At 34.1% G+C, this 17,827-nt stretch overlaps 3 protein-coding genes across 3 annotated transcripts; 2 read left to right on the forward strand and 1 right to left on the reverse strand.

Annotated features, from left to right (window-relative positions):
• Positions 1–376: 376 nt before the first annotated feature.
• Positions 377–1,509, forward strand: LOTGIDRAFT_197278 (hypothetical protein; the record flags this gene model as incomplete). The annotated part of the gene is made up of 2 exons (XM_009067611.1): positions 377–493; positions 738–1,509. A coding segment is annotated over exon 2 (735 nt), but the record flags the coding sequence as incomplete, so codon positions are not given.
• A 7,544-nt stretch (positions 1,510–9,053) lies between these two features.
• LOTGIDRAFT_222658 (hypothetical protein) lies at positions 9,054–11,700 on the forward strand. Its single transcript, XM_009067612.1, has 4 exons — positions 9,054–9,106; positions 9,712–9,883; positions 10,390–10,499; positions 11,222–11,700. Exons 1-4 carry the CDS (start codon positions 9,064–9,066, stop codon positions 11,368–11,370), a joined length of 474 nt encoding a protein of 157 aa, XP_009065860.1. The 5' UTR covers positions 9,054–9,063; the 3' UTR covers positions 11,371–11,700.
• Positions 11,701–13,377: 1,677 nt separating this feature from the next.
• LOTGIDRAFT_236593 (hypothetical protein) lies at positions 13,378–16,231 on the reverse strand (the record flags this gene model as incomplete). The annotated part of the gene is made up of 2 exons (XM_009067613.1): positions 15,957–16,231; positions 13,378–15,312 (listed from the first exon to the last, which is right to left on the reverse strand). Exons 1-2 carry the CDS (start codon positions 16,014–16,016, stop codon positions 13,378–13,380), a joined length of 1,995 nt encoding a protein of 664 aa, XP_009065861.1. The 5' UTR covers positions 16,017–16,231.
• Positions 16,232–17,827: the final 1,596 nt, after the last annotated feature.

Consider the following 17,827-nt stretch of genomic DNA (forward strand, 5'->3'; position numbering starts at 1 on the left):
TTTTACATAACCTCCACATGATACTTATCATAAAGTAGACCTTGCATCACAATACCATTTGCAACATGAACATAAATGGTCGCCCAAAGCTACAGGGGGGTAACTATAAAATGCATTATTAAACTTAAGGAAAGCTAGAGGCTCCATTTTTCATTACATTTTGTCAATATTATTTCACATGGAGCAACAGATTGATTTACTAAAAGAAAGATTCTATTAATGAGCAAGAGTTGGTTTCTCTTACAAAATATTTGGCATCACATCACGATTGTTGCATAATGTCTTTAGTGCTTCTGACTGGACTATTTTTGACTGTGTTGAATTTGGGCGTCACCGTTTACTATTATCACCAAGGACGCCACCATACGGCTGGAGAATGCTGAAGAAGAAAAGTCTTGAATTTACATGAATTTGTGATCTGTTTGTAAAGAAAATTGTGACAGGGGTTGCCAAAATTCAATATTTGACAATAAAGAATTAAATAAACTATTATGTAAGTCTGTTAGTTCTTTTCTTTCTTTGCCTTTTTTAGGCTTATTTCTCATTTTTTGTGCTATTATTAGACCTAGTAAGACTAAAAAATAGTAGATCTACTACGCTAGGCCTTTTATATTTGTGTGACAAGCATCAACATGATCTTAAAAATAAAACTGCAATGCAAGACCAGCCCCAGTTAGCCTACTTTGTTTCTTATAGATATACCTAGTAACCTTGTATAGTTTTCTTGTGTATTTCAGAGTTTTAACTGTAGTTTAGTTTCTGGAACAATCTAATGGACATAGAAAAAATTGATACTGAAACTAGTTTAAGGTTAATGGAAATTTCAGAAAGTTTGGCAAAATTAAGCAAAGATATCAATGAGACATCCACATTGAAAGATAATTGCCATAGAATTCCATTTAGTGAATCAAATTTGAACAAAGGAACTGAATCCTCAACCAGTTATTTAAATGATGCAAGTTCAGTGTCGCTTGATAATAATTCTACGTTAAGGAAGTCAAAAGTGTCATTTTGTGATTCTCAAAATCTGTCAAATAAAGTGTCCTCTTTAGAAAACAGCTTTGCCTCGAAAAGTTCAATACTTAGAAATCCATCACCATCATATTCAAAGCATAACAGGTCTTTCTCACAGTCAAATCGCAGTCTTTATTCAAATATGCCCTCTAGAAATAGCCTCAGTCAAAATCCATCGTATAGCAGAAGTAGAAATTTAAGCACCTCCAAATCAAATTTTCAAACAAAATATCTGCCAGAATTTTGGAGAAGTCAAACCTCAGTGAGTCCAAATCAAGAAATGAGAGTGACACAAGAAGAGTTTGATGCTGTGAGATATTTTCCTACCACTCTTGGAGAACCATCCTATTCTATGACCATTCCTGTTCAGTCTGTGGAAGAACCACAACTCTCTTCTCGGTACAGTTCTACTAGGACCGTCAACAGAAGTTACAGTGGTAATTCTTCTTATTTAAACCCATATGATAGAAGCAGGTACAGTGATAATGTTGAAAGTTTACACTCCATAATTCAGCGAGCACCAAGTACATGTAAGTACACCCTTTCCACAAAGTTTCGCTCATTAATGTGGACTTCTGGACGTGTATAATAAATGCTTAGACTCACCAAATCACACCTGTTATGAAGTTAACAGTCTTGAGATTGAGAATGAACCTTGTTTGAGTTATTTCCCTTTAACCAGCCAGGTGTCACAACTTGCTCAATTGGATTTTAATAAATCATAGTCTATTGTGCATGATTAGTCTAGCAGTCGTATGCTTTTTTTCAACAAAAAAGATGTGTATGATAAGCACTATGATTTGTTAATAAATTGTTTATCTGCAGTAGCTGCCTCTATACCAGAATTATCTCCATTTGAAGAGCATTTGACTAAACTTAGATTAGAAAGATTACAAATAGAAGAAGATAGATTGAGAGAAGTGTTGAGAAGGGAAGAATTAGAAAATATGAGAGGTCCAGAACCTAAATGGTATGTTGAAATAGTCTATCTTATGACAGGATTAATCGTTAATAGTAAATCTCTGGATATGATGTACTTTGTAAATTTCTGAAGGTTTCATTGCACAATTTGTCCTGCAGTAAGTCAATGTTCATAATGAATATCTGAGAATTCCTGAAAAAATTGTCTTTGGCATAGTTATAGTTATATGATGCAGAGCATGCTTCACCTTATGGAGCACTTGCTGCATTCTTTTCTACAGGTTGACTTAAGATAGTTCACATAGCTGATATAATTAATGCTTCTTGATTTTGTACAGGTATGAAAGGAAAGATTCTAGTTTTAGTTATGAAAATCATAAAAACACACAACTAGTGAAAAGTCAAGATAAATGGACTGACTTATTAAAAAGAAGAGAAAACATTTTGAATGAATCAAGAAAGATGTCAACCTTATATGCTACAACACCAGTCTTTTGAATCCAAAATGGTTGTCTTGGCAACATCTTCTCTTTGTTGGTAGTTCTAGAACTTGGTTAGTTGTACTAAATGGATGTACATGTGAACCTTTCGAATTCAGACGCACAGTACAAAATGGCAGCATTTTTTATTCTTTGTAGTAGCTACCTAACATTTTCTTCATCTAATGTCAGATTGTCGAAAACTCAACTAAGATCAAACCCAAATTTATGAAATACAGTATCTGATTGGATAATAAAAATATATTTGTTGGTGATTGACCAATCAGATTGGATAATGAAAATATATTTGTTTGTGATTGACCAATCAGATGAGTGTTAAGTTAATTAGGCATAGGTCCTAAATCCATTGTTTTAATAAAATGTGACATCTGAAGGTTATATCTTCTGGAATTTTTGTCAATGTGTTAACTTTTAATATTGTCATTGTGTTAAACTGAAGATTATTTACGATTTATTGCACAAAAAGTCATTAAAACGTTTTTCATGTACATGCATTAAGTTTATTTCAATTGATTTGTTGTTTTGTCAAGACTATTTTGTGCAAGGTAGAAATAGAATTCCAAGACTCAAATGTACTTGAAAGCAAGCTAGACTTGTTAAAAAAGCTGAAAAGTGCTTAGGTGATTAAAGAAAGCTTAAAAGTGTCTTAGTTATTCCAAAGATTTTGAAACATTCCCTTTTTCTTCTTTCTAAAACTGGACAATTTAGTGTCTTTTAAGTGTTTTTTCTCTAAGAACATGATATATGTATGTTTTTATTGTTATTGTTGTTTATTTTTGATTATATAAACTGTGATATTATATTCCCTTAGTATTATAAAACACAGCATCTTACCAAATATATTATCTGTGTTAATATTCAGTTTGTTTTCATGTATTAACAGGACAATTATAAGTCCCTTGAAGTCTTGATCTTCCTTAAAGGGATGATTGCGCCATTTTCGGGGATTGTTTTGGGTCTTGAATATATGTCAAAGTCTTCAGAAGTACTAGAATTGCACAAAAATTGTATAATTCCTTCAAAAATACTTCAAACTCGAAAATTCACCCTCTATTTATATATATTTCCTTTTCTATATATGGCAGTCTTTAGAAAAGACAAGTCGTCATTTTAACTTTCAAACACGGGATAATGCTGGACACACATGGATTTGAAGGCTCAAATTTCGAAGATAAGCTGTGAACACTATTAATGATTGGCTTAGCTTTAAAAAAAAATCCAGTTTCTGAGACTAGCGTACGGTTGGTAAAAAAAATGTCCCTTTAACTGTATATAGAGTCTTCATCCCAAAAGCTGCCAATAATATCTAAAGACCTTCCTAATACCTAACTCATGAAATGCTTAGTTTTTGTGCAACTGCAAGAACGACAGACAACGCCTCACTGAAAATTTGAATGTAGCAAATCTGTGCTATCAATGTCTTTGAATGACTTAAAAAGTTACAAAAACTCTTTATAAGTTGGTGGATATAGTTGATAAATAACACATGATTCAGAAATAATGCTTTATGTAGCGTGTTTAGCACAACATAAAAATCGACCACAAACATCCTTGTATCTCCAATCACTATGTTCATTATATAAACATACATCACGACACCAACCCGTTGTACCACAACTATGACTATCACTTTCTACAAGAATCATTGAAGGAAAATACATAATAGAACGTTCACTTGGCATCTGAAATATAATGACTCATGGTCGGATTGAAGATAGGTACATTGCAAAGAAACACTATTGGAGGCAGCCCTAAAGTACAGCCACGATTGACAAAGGATTATTGTATATCTCTTTGATACACGGGATAAGATCTCAATTTCATCTTTCAGAGCGTTTTATTTTTGGCGCGCACGGCCTCTATGCCTAAATGGACATACAATGCTCCTCGTGACTGAGCTTAACGATGCCTTGGACTGGGCAGATATGGCCCAGGCTTACCCTTTCCCTTAAAACCCGACTCTGATTGCATTCTATAACCAGAGAAGATTTGAGTTATTGCACTTGACTTAGTAAAAACACATCAAAATTTATCAGGGAAGTGGGCGTATCTTGCAAGGCAACCACTTGTGTCGTTTTCCTATTGGGGGGGTGTAGGTTACATTTTACACATTTTATCCTAATGGTACAACACAGTATAGGTTAATGTTTCGGAAACTTACAAAAAAATGTTTGGGAAAAAAGGATACGACCGCTTTTAATACCAGCTTTATTGGCAGTTTCTAATCCAAACGTGTGTATAATCCAAGTATAGGTGTCCGGACCCAAAGTGGCGTTGTGATATCTGGTTGGTATTTGAAAACTAAAAATGTTATGACGATCTCCTTTATTTCTCATCTTTAAGTTATCAGATGACGTTAGCTCTAAATATATCACACATATAACCGACAAAATCCGAATACTAGGTATCTGTAAATAATAGATATAACTAACATTCAGTGACCCAACTAGATGAGTTAGGTGCCTGTGGGCTTAAGTGGGTAAGGGCCCGTTTCCCGGGAAATTTGTTTTTAACATATGTTCTTCTGTATCCCTCTGTAAGTCGATATGCATGTTAATGGATTTTCAGTCTGTAGTTAACATGCTATTTCTGACCCCCTACTCCCCTGGAAAATTTTGTGGTGATATATTCTGCATGTATCATCATATATCTATACTTAATCTATATTCCATATATCTGTTCACATTATTGTACTGCTTTATATTTGTATGCTGTCCACAATGGGCGTATATGCCATAAATCTTATAACTGGACACACTTATATGGATAACAATTACTTTAATAAATAACTTGCGACGTTTCGACGATGATGCTTTCGTCTTTATCAAGCAATAAATCTTATCTTATCTTATAATAGTAATAATTCTCAAATTGTAAGCAAACCACATGTAAGACTTTCATTCTGAAACATGATACGCATACCATAATTAAAATTGAACTGGCCATGACATTATCATGGACATACCATCAAAGCAATTGTCTTTTTAAAAATTATGTAAACTAGATATCGACTTACCATATTTCAAGTTTTGATTCAATATTAGAATAAACGACATACGTTTCAAAATTAATAGTAGGCCAATTGTATAGAATTTGATACTTGGTTTTTGAAAGTTTTGACGTATAAATCCCCAAATATAAAACCCAAAACACGTTAAACTATCACGTTTTGTCCAGGTTGATAATAGTCCGAAATTGAGAGTTATGATTGACGACACCTTCACCTTGTCAAGCTGTTACGAACTAGACGAATGGTATGAGTCGAAATGTTTCGGACTAACATTAAGTCTAAACACATTTCATGACGTTGGTTGTAACATTCAGTTGTTGATTTCTCCAACACAAAGATGTGAAAACAAGATCTTTATGAAATGTAGTTTTAGATCCACATAGTTTTGTTAAGTTTGTGGCAGCTAGGGAGCCACAGATTGCCACAAAAGCATCACTTTTCCTATGAAGATGTGAACGACATATAAAAAGATCAATATAATTATAATGCTAAAGTGTGCTTTGAATTGAAAATTTAAAAAAAAAGTCCTTTCTGTTTATTTTTAGCCACAGGGTGGTTGTTTGGACAGGGAATTCTGCAGGTGGCGCTCTATTACCAACGAACTACAGTTTTGATCCATTTTTGTTAACTTGCTATCTAACTTTGCTAGTGACAAAACCAATTTGATATTTTATTACCAATCTGTAAGGAGGCCCATAGCTAGCCCAGGGTCTTATGGGGGAGGGGCACATATTTTTAAGGGGGGCTCAACTATGTGACTGGGCCTGGCTGTAAGTGATACCGTATGCTACTTAACGTTGCGAAATATACTTTATAATTATATTTATAACTTCAAAGAAAAATTTGAATCAGGAATAACCACAGGAATCATTAAAGTCATTAAAACCGCAATTTAAAGTTGCATCACGACTCTTTCATAGCCTTTTAAGTTATCTAAACGTCTTATAACACTGACCCGAATTCAGAAGAAAAAGAATTGAGGTCAAAGCCCACATGTTGGGTAAATTTAATGGAATGGTTCCTATCTAATATTTTCAAAATAAACATCAGTACGTAGTCAATAATTGGATACACATTCGTAAATTCGTAGTTTCTGGTCGCCGTCTGATCATTTTCCCATTCATATTTTTAGCGGGTAAAGTTAGCACGAGTTTCTCTTATAATTTTGATATCGAAAAATGATTCATTCTTGACTTCGACTTTCTTACACTGAAGTTATTGAAGAATTAACTCTGTTATTTTAAGGCTCTCTTAATGTGTTAAGTTAAATATAACGGTAAGAATGTATTTCTTTGTGTTTTGGATTTTTACTAATTTTTTGGATGGAAATTATTATTAAATTTAGCATTCTGCTTATTGTCATGTATGCTGGCTAACTAGCTGATCAAACGATCCAGATTGCTATGTCAGCAAAGATTGAGAAAACTCTCTCTTTTCAAGAGCCTGTAAAGAGGTTTTCTAAACTTTGGATGTGTATCAGGGACATAGAAAGCATCAGTTTGCACCATTTCAATTTCGTCAGACGTGTTTGGTTCCACCAAAAATAAGTGTTTGATGAAGTAACTATCACAAAACCTAATTATATCATAATATAAAACCCTTTTCGATAGTGACGTTATAAAACGCTTAGTTTCATTGGAATTACAGGAACAATAGACTCCCGTTCATTATGAGTGTCCCCAACACACATTTAGACATCAGAGGACCTCTTTACTTTTAATCCTTCCGGAAGGGTTAATAGAGCTTGGAGCTCCATTTTGTATAATATTATGCATGTTGAATTGATGAAAGTCTATAATGAAACGTGATTGTATTGGGGTAGTCTTTAGGGATTTTTATAGGAGCTGGGGAAAGTTAGATGCTTGGATTAATGCAAACTATTGACCAAAACCAAGAAAAAAAGGTTCTTCTTACATTATCTGAATATTTTACCAAAAAATCTTACTTGGAGTTAAATTTTATTGCGCCAAAACTTTTTAAAGGTTACGTAAACCTTTAAAAGTCGCCTTATTTTTTTGTCGGTGTTGGGAAATAATTATATAACTTCTACGTACAGATTAAATTGATAAATTACATTGGATTATTGCAAGCAATAATGACGGACTACAAATAATAATAATTGAATTACAAACTATAATGATTGACTACAAACCATAATGATTTTTCTACAATGATTGACTACAAAGAATGATAATTGACTACAAACAATAATGATTGACTACAAACCATAATGATTTTTCTACAATGATTGACTACAAACAATGATAATTGACTACAGACAATAATGATTGACTACAGACTCGTATTAAGTATTAGGTCTTACATCAAACAGCTATCAGTTTCCAAATTCTACACCTGCAACGGTTGCAGAGATGTGAGCTTTAAAAGTACATTTAACTTCTTTGGTGTGGACTGGCCTTAACACTAGTAACGATGGTGATGATGAAATACTTATATTTTTCTCTACTCATCTCATTTCTTATTACGACTAACGCCTGTGGAATTTTGTTTTCGAGCGGTTAATTAAGGGAGTGATCATTTAACTTTATTCCTCAATAGTTTCAGTTTTTTGAGATCAATGAACTTTCTGATTTTTCACTTAAAATGTTTATTTACTTATTCGAAATCGAGAAACCAGATTGATGAACTACGTCACCTCTAATGTCTACGTGTTTTCTGGTAATTTTAACTTATCAGACGTGATGCTGAGATTTGTTACACTAAAGGTTCTTACTAATTCCTATAAAACGATAATACCTTAATGATTAACCTACATTGATATCGCAGTCTGTACGTATTGCCCTTGTATTCGACCTCAAGGCCACATTTTCGGCATCTGGAAAAACTTCGGGCAATGAAATCTGGAAAAAAGATGTGAAAATTCATGAGAAATATTATGACGTCAAAATATTTACATCACTATAGTAGAAAGGTCTCAATTTCAACTACCCCTATCGCTTTTCAGAATTAACATCTGACGCTCGGTCCGTTTATTCAGTGAAAACTTACCGTTCTTGCAATTCCACTAAAACTATGCATTTTATAACGCCACTACCGCATATGTTCTAATCATAGAACTATAATATACTATTACAGTTCTATGTTCATATAATTATATCAGATGAAGCTCTTGCGATGGTGACGTCATACAACGTTGAGTTGTATATTGATATTGCAGAAACCACAAACCACGTCTGATGATTGGATGTGCAAATCGATGCTATCAGTATCCCCTATACTCATGTAAATATAGAAAATCTCTCAACAAGCCCTTTAAGATAACGTCCTTATTAGCAGTAATAATAATATTGTGAATATACAACACTTTTTTGGTTTTCAAATACAATTCCATCCACAATTGAGATGTCAAGTCTAATTTCCAACACAAACTTCACATCAAAACTCGAAGGACATACTTTTCTTTGAAAAACAAGGTGACATTTTCAAGGCCAATCAGCAGCAAAGAAGAAAACATCCGGAATAATTTGAATATAAATTGTCAAGATGTCAGTCATTTGTAAAGACTAAATGAGAAACGTGGAATTAAAATCCGATTTCTTATCGAGTTGTCTATCATTTGTTACAGGTTGATAGGAAATGGTTTTATACTTGATAAAAATGAAGAAATTGCTAATAACTCTGCCGTGTTTTGTTCTACTTTGTAAGTATTAATTCTATTTTTCTATATTGCTATGTTTTGCGGAAATTTTACGACACCTGCTTCCAGTTTCAACTATTTGTTTCACCTAATATGTAAAACGTACTGCTATCGCAGGCACTAGTTACGCAAAGAAATCTACCTTCTTATATAAACGGTAAAATTTCAGTCAACGAGCTGTAGCAAGAGCATTGGAATTTTAATGACGTCACATGCATTTTTACGTCTAACAAATGATGGCCGTCCTTTCTAATATCGGTCGGTTTGTGAAAGTCAAGTGACCTTATAAAGGTCATCATGCCAGTTAATCCAACTTTAAATAGGTAAGGATAATCATCAATGACACGAGGTTTGTCGAAGAGTCATCTGTAGAAGGGGTGGAAGAACGGGGGGGAGGGGGGGGGGGGAGAGTCCATCTGTTCGGGAATGCCCCTCTACTGCGAAATATCAAGACCTGGGTAGGCAGTACCCTTAGTTGTTATAAAAAAGATTGCAGTTTCTTTCCTTTTTCTTCATTTTTATTGTCAGTCGTAAACTTTCGTTGGCTTGTTTGAAAGACTCAGTAAGCGACACTTTAATTTTCTTATCTTAAAATTTAACTATTACAGACTTAAATGTAGAATCATTTCAACCTAGCCATTCTCGTCATAAAAGAACAATTTTCCAACTATGTGGGTTGATAAATTACTATACAGGAATATCATGCTGGAACTATAATGATTATGGTTGTTTCTGTGGACTGGGAAATTCTGGTCACAAACCTGTAGATAATTCTGATGCGTAAGTAATTGTATCTTTCTTTATAAAATCTAAGACCGAATCACTCTGTTGTCAATCTAAGGTGATTATCGAGTTTACTTATCAGAAAAACTTCTTTCTACAAAAAATTCTAGTTATTAATTTCTCTTTGAAAAACTCTCTTAGACTCTCCCCGGGAGGCTTGTGCCATTAGCGTTTTCGTACAACTGCCGCAATTGGAGTCTTAACCTCGACCGTTGTCCCCTATTAGGTCAATATGCCCAGTCTCGGAAGGCTGGCAATATCGCAGGTTGATGTTCGATCCCCGAATGGGTCGTGGGAGTACCACCAACTTTGCAAAAGCAGCTTTGAAAAGGAGGATAGTCGTCCTTGCCGCTCATTTCGAAATTAACTACAGCTGATAAATTAGAAACAAATATATAAATCCAAATGATCCAAGGCGTCGATCTCTAGATTTAGGGATTAAATTTCTGAAATGCACGATTAAAATCTTGAATCTAAGATGTCTGACATCATTAATATTTCAGATGTTGTAGAAAACATGATAACTGCTATGGAAGATTAAATTGTTATTGGTATTATCCTCAATGGATTGGCTATGAAATAGATTGTAATAATTCTACATGTGCTTGTCAAGGTAAGATTATGCGGTTCTATCCCATAATTTTGGTTTCTGGTAGTTTAACACATATCTGGTCGACCAGATGAGTACACAAAGCTTTATGAGCTTGCATATTTGGCGAAAGTGGATTGAATTTGGATCTATGTTTCAAAATGTTCGTTCTAATTTTGAATTTCTTTAGAGTCGTTGACGTATAAGCTAGAAACAATCACTGGATCTAGAAATAGAATACGTTTCCCCCACATAAGCGATGCTGTATATATAGCGACAAACATTGTTGAGTTGTTCGGCAGCATGATCCTTGTAAAGTTCAAACATGATCTGTATACGCCAACGAGTTCGTTGACATGCGACAGTCTCCATAGGGCCTTAATTTTCAACTGATTGGCGCCTTCATGTATGAAGAAGGTCGTCCAGAAGGGATAAACAAAAAATAGGTTCCACGTCCTTCATAATATCAATGTTGAAATTTCCAACTACAATCCTGTCTATAGCACAGCTGGTTAGGGTGTTGGTTAGCAAATGGTGGCTGTGCGTTACAATCTCGATCGGAGTGTAAGTCATCTTCACTCATAATTCCAGTCGAACAAGCAATACATTTTTAAGGATAATCCGGGAAAGATCAATGCCAAGAGGCTTGTAGAAAGGATCTCTAATTGTGAACCTCAGTTGTTATCCTTGTAAAATAAAGTTGTTTCTTTTTTTCGTTTTCTATCAACGTGTATTTGGTATTTTAGACGATCCTGTTGATTATGCCTGTGCTCGTTCAGTTTGTGAATGTGATCTACGACTAGCACAATGTCTACGAGATGCATCACCAACATACAATGAACACTATAAAAACTATGACAGAGTTTTATGTCGACCAAGAAGAAGACGAAAATAACCACAACGTATCAATCGTTGACAAAATAAGAATATGGTAATCAATCAAAATGGGATTTTTTCAATGTATACTTAACACATTAAAGAGATTGTAAATGTTTTCAAAATTTTTGATGACGTCAGTAATCGCGAAGAGCCTTAGGTCTATGTTATAATTTTGCGATTAGTGACGTCATCAAACACTTAATTTTAGCTGAATTGCAAGGACCTCAGACATCTGATTGAAAATTGGAATGGTGCAAGTTGATGCTAACATCGTCACCGATACACATACAAAATTTTGAAAACCTCTACAATCAATTTAACATCTAGATGAGCCACTGCATGCACCTAAGATTCTTAGTTAATCAGATCATTGAGGTCGTTGGAAATAAGTTTTATTGTTTCCTAAATCATATATTTGGGTAGTTATAGGCCTATGTTGTTATTATTTGTTATAAAATATTTTAAATTATTATGCCAAATAATGCAATTCTTTTACGTATATAATAACTGTTTGGACGATCACTTTAACGTCGTTATACTCTTGACTGGTTTACATATTAATTTTGACAAAAATGAGGAATAATATATTCTCCACATACAACTTTGCATCTGCAGAAAATATTATGTTATGTAAGTATATTTCTTTTGGGGTTAGGCCTATGTTAAAAATGTTGAAAAACGATACGAATTTCCCTTAATCTTGCATGAATGAATTTGACCTTCAAAAAGAGCTTTGGTCTGCAATAATATGACACTTTTGCTATATAGTTTCTCATTTAGAAATCATTATGTAGATTATTTGCGTATATCGAACATAATGTTTCTAAATTAGAATACTTTAATGATTTTATCATTTACTCACTGATGTAATTCAAATTAAAATGTTGGACTTTGGAACTAGTAATTTAAAATTAGACTGAAAATTAGATAAGATTTCACCTAACATTCAAGTGCGAAGAAGTTCTAGTAAACAAGGAAATTAGTTCGTAATTGAAGATGATTTAGTTCAGAAAAAATTATTTGAACTAGGTTTTGATGCAATCTTGAGATTAACGGAGTTCAATATTACAAAATATGTATTTGATTATGAAATAATTATTTTCATAAATGCACGTAATATTCTTAGTTAAGCAGATCATTGAGGCTGTTGGAAATAAGTTGTAATATTTCCTAAATCATAGAATTTAGTAGTAGGCCTATGTTGTTATTATTTGTTATAAAATATTTTAAATTATTATGCCAAATAATGCAATTCTTTTACGTATATAATAAATGTTTGGACAATCTTATTGTTTTTGTTTAGATTGTATGAGAAAGAACTGCTACATTTTAACGATAATCAACACCATGAGCGTATATCACTTAGGTTTCGCTTGTCTCGAGATTTTGGGTTCCTTTGGTCCTTAACTACCATAGGGAATTGTTGGCACGGGCCCCCATCCCTAAGGGGGCCAACTTAAGAAAAAATACAAAATTTAAAAAAATATATAAACGAGAGAAATAGCATTAATTACAGACTGAAAATATTTAAACCTTCCATTAGCATAATTCAGGATAAAATATGTTTAAAATTTTCAAAGGCTGGGGGCGTGCCGCCACTTATCTCGTTGAGCCACTGTGTATCACTCCATAGTATTCCGTTTTGCAGTGGTTAGGAAAAGTGTCTTTCAATAGAGCCAAAAAAAAACAACAGTAACGTTTGGGAATTCGAACAGAACTCTCAAGCAACTGTTTATTTCAGCACGTCATGTTCCTTTAACGGTACGATATTACATGTATACATATCTACTACCGGTGCTAAAATGAACTTTTTTGAAAATCGACAATAACGACAAAAGTTGTTTGCCACACAAATTCGAAGAACAGAGTTTTTTTGATCGATCACTAATATTGTAACATAAAGCATCAAATTTTCTAAGAAGCTTCTGTAGTAGCCTACTTCATTGGGTTGTGCACAAATACCCCATGGAATTGCAATCAAAGTCCTTGGCATACCAATATGAAATTTAAAAAAAGCTGGTCGTTATCTTTGGGAAAGGAGGGCAGCAGTTTCCATAGTAATTACATCAGGTTTAAATGGAAAGTAATTTCGGACATGGCGTCCGTGTATCTTTACAACTGACTTATTCTTTTTCTCCTGTCTCAATTCTTTCATCTGGTCTTGCTGAACTTCAGGTAATCTGACTGTTTCTAACGGCCCTCCAATAGCCAGCGGATCAAACGTTCGCTTCGATTTAAAATGTCGACGTCGTCTGTCTGTTTTCTGGAAGAACCACATGAGAAAGTTTGTAATAGAATACATGCAACCATCTGGAATTTGGGATTCTCCCCACAGAGCCTCTTTAATTTGAGAGTATATAGGGTTATACGGTATCGGGATTTTAACAAGCCAGTCATTATATAGAACTATAAATGTGTGAATTTTTTCCAGTGGTATCAAGAAAACAGACATTTTGATACCGATAGCTGAATGAAACACCGACTTGTCATCACTTGACGTTATAACCCTACCAGCTACCATTAACTGATAATGTTTTACAGATAGTCCTGTTTTCATTTGTATTCGAACTTTAAACGTAGCTAAACTTTCATGAGCGTGAGCAAACATTTTGTAAATTACTGTTTTTGGAGTATGAATGTACACTGGATATCGTTTGAGCTTCAGCTTCAAAGGAATTCTAGGATCGTCAATGACGTCAACAATTTTTCCAGAGTTCGGTAGTTTTGTATCTTGTGAATATAAATCATAAACTGTAGCATTTGGTACTCCCATGTCCTGAAGACGTTCTTTCACCTTTTTGATGGTTCTCGAGGCCGAGCACCGTATCACTTCTTGAATTCCCGAACCAAGATCAATGGTAAGCTCTATACCATAGAGAGTATCTGGATCTATTTGAGCTTGTAACGCTGAAGCTGAGATACGAGGACCAATGTTTCTCTTGAACGAGAAACCAACAGTTTCTGAAAAATCGATCTCCTTGCCATCTTTATATAAGCGAATAATGTTTATTGGGATTCTGGATATTCCATGAACTTTGAGAGCTACGATAGCCCAGCAGTCATATTGAGAGACGGTTACAACATGTGTAAGTCCATCATCCAAAGTAACTGGAATGTTCTGAAGTCCAAGCTTGTTCTGGATACCAAGAGATATGAGCTTCAAGATGCTTCCTTCCAAAACTCCATAATTTCCCAGACAATCGTGCCATTTCATATGAGATTTACCGTTATAAAGCGCTAATTGATGCTTAGGTAGGTACAACTCAAACAAAGCTTGGACGTTTTTAAGATTCGGACTCACTGTTCGTCTAAGTATCATATAGATGATATTCATACTCGTCATACACGGGTCCACATAAATATGATACGTTTGTCCCCAGAAACACTCAATGTGCACCAACATATCATAGTACAAATGTAACATCACAAATATTCGAGACTTGTGTCCAATTTTATACTCGAACAAATGACGGTCATTAAGCAAAGGTGCATCTTTGTATAACATTTCTATCCTGTCGAAAGGATAACCTTTCTGGTTTTGAAGGAACAGTTTGAGTTCCCGAACAGTGGTATTGGTATTAAGAACAAGATCATATTTAGCATTTAACTGTTTGGCCTCCAGAGTAATGGTAGGATCACATTTTGGCATGACAGTGATGCAGGATCCATGCTTAATCCTGTAGATATCTATGATATTCACCGGTCGACTCCGCTTAGGCTTCAACACCATTAACTTATCAGTGTCATTATTGAATTGAAGATTTGTTTTCACGAATTCTGTTAATCGACGAACATCGTCTCCCGCCAACGGAGTATATATGGCCAACGTATCTGGCATCTTGTACGACCATATGACCATCTGTTTACCAACAACATGGTTAAGATTGACCTCAGCATATGGCAAATCTTCATCACTGCTATAATCATCATGATGCGTCTTTATCAGATCATCGTGACACTGGAATAAAAGAGAAAACGTCGTTAAAGATATATATTAATCTGAAATAATTGCTTTAGCAGACGGACAATACGTCAGATTTTCCTTCTAAAATGTACTGTAGATACATCTGCATTGGCGCTCTTATGGTACAATGCCCCTTTCAGATTGAAGGCTGTGTGTTGTAAAAGCTATAAAATGGCTCTGGTACGTATGGAAAAGGAAATGGAAATGGAAATGGCAATATTGGCCACGGTTAATGTAACGATTATGATCGATCTTGTCATAATGTAAGTTGGTAACGGTAAGTATTTTTTATGGTATGTAGGAATAGACATTTTAAGTATGGTTATATGGTAAGTACATATATATATAATGATTAAGTAAGTGTAAGTATTTATAGTAATGGAAGGTTATGTTGGACACCCTGTTACTTCTGGGAGGTATGGGAATGTGGTAAATTATGTACATTATTATATTGTATTATAATTAAGTATGGTTATGGTAAGTGAATAATGACATAGATTACTATGATGTATCAAATTGTCCAAGAATAAACATTCAATAAAAAGCCAAACATATACAGTATATAAAAAAATAGATCAGTGGAAATAGTTCCCAATGGTTTTCTAGGCAAAATTAGAAATACGTGTAGATCAGCTTACCGTTTGGACATTCTCTCGACTTCTTGGTACCAGTTTCTCTTCTTTAAATTCGCGAAACATGCTGTGATATATTATTTCCTCAAGTTTTGAAGAATTATATTATCGTCCGATAGGCCTATCGTCCGCCATTTTGAAATGAAATCATTCGTAGTCAATGTCAACATATTGTCAAATATATTTATGACTCTCTTTCAATCGAACTCTTTATGAATAGGATTAACAAGTTGTATTGGTTGGTTTCAACAATAGTAAACAACAATAAAACTGTCATATATATTCAAAGCAGACCTCAATCTAACAGTTATAGCTGGTTAAACCTATATGGACCTTTACCCTTTAAAACTGGAAAGCATTGACTGATATGCTTATTATGCAGACTGCAGCGTGCTCTGATCCCTTTTTGCAATCCTTACAAACATAATATTAGCCCAATATTTATGGCTTAAGACAAAGGGCAATGAATTTCATATAGTTTCGTTTATAACTCTGTAGGTCTACTCCAAATTTGTTTCGAAGTGCCGCCAATTCAAAGATTTAGGCTACCCAAAAATGTGGGAAAGGAGAACTTCCGAACTGAAACCTAAAAGAATTAGGCTATAACATATCGCTGTTAATAGCGATTACCAGTTGCGTATGGTAACGATTGATAAAAGTTCCGGTATCCTTATTCGCAATTATTTGCAACTGGTAATCTTATTCGCACCCATATGCATTATGCAACTGGTCGAACGTAACCCACAACTCAGTTGCGTTCGAAACTTACAACAGGTATTGCAATCATATTCAACTGGTGTTAAGGTGAAATGAGAATTTAACTCATAGAAAGCACGGGCCTAGGTCCGGAGCAAGAACTATTCATTTACAGTGCTGGTTAGCTTAGTAATGTTTTGTTAGTTTTAACAATGATAATAAATTTGTTTTGTTGTGCAACTGGTGTGAGGAACACTCTGAAAAAGGACTGTAATTTTGAATAAAAAAATCTGGTATATAAAATTGTTTATTCGAGTTAACATTGAAACACGTACATAAAATCTACCAGTACTATAAATAGTATATATTAATCAAAAAATAACAGGTAAAACAATTGATTTAAAAGTATAACAATTAAAGTCAGAGTTTGATTCTATATAGGCCTCCTATTGGACAAACCAAAAAAGAAATGCAGGTCTAACTAGTGTGTCAATCTATAGGTTACTTCAATATTATTATGATTTTGAGCATTTTTACAATGTTATGCTAGTACTCACATAGTCTTATACCTTGACTTCACTCAGCCATACGGTCTTTCTGTCAAGACCTGATTGGCTGTATTTGCTTGTGTGAAATCAAACGACCTCCGTGAAAATTACACTAATATACTCTGCTCAGATTCAGCTTATGGAAACTGCAGAGAATTGGCAAATGATGACCAATGCAATCAAATCGCTGCATTCGATGATACAAAAAAGTGGCTTTTGCAGTCAAGGTATAATAGCTTAAGTTCTTAATAGCTTGACATTGTAAAAATGGATTTCGAGAGCTTGTACAACTGATCTTTCCTTATATCAAAATTGTATTCTAAATTGTATAATTTGTCTCTTTTTATCATCTGAAAATTTGCTTTACCAACTAATGGAGCTCAGAATCAGAAAAAAAAATCTCAAAAATATTCATTAAATATAATGATTTAGATTAAATTTAATTATATTTAAGTGCAGATATACTCAAAGATGGATATTTTCATTATTAAAAGTAATAAGGGTAGCTGGAACAAAGTTCTAGAAAATGGTAACGCCAAAAATCGACAAACAGATCTCTTGCACAAGTATGAAGATGTCTTTTCTATGATATAATAACAGTGAAACCTTTGATTTCAAACCTTGGCTTTTGAA

Source organism: Lottia gigantea (genome assembly GCF_000327385.1).
Source record: "Lottia gigantea unplaced genomic scaffold LOTGIsca_84, whole genome shotgun sequence".
NCBI lineage: Eukaryota > Metazoa > Mollusca > Gastropoda > Lottiidae > Lottia > Lottia gigantea.

Excerpts from the sequence above, each read along its gene's own strand:
- LOTGIDRAFT_222658 (XM_009067612.1), top strand. The coding sequence starts at position 9,064 with ATGAAGAAATTGCTAATAACTCTGCCGTGTTTTGTTCTACTTT. Across the intron at positions 9,884-10,389 it reads CCTGTAGATAATTCTGATGC|ATGTTGTAGAAAACATGATA; the intron begins GTAAGTAATTGT and ends TTAATATTTCAG. Across the intron at positions 10,500-11,221 it reads TTCTACATGTGCTTGTCAAG|ACGATCCTGTTGATTATGCC; the intron begins GTAAGATTATGC and ends TTGGTATTTTAG.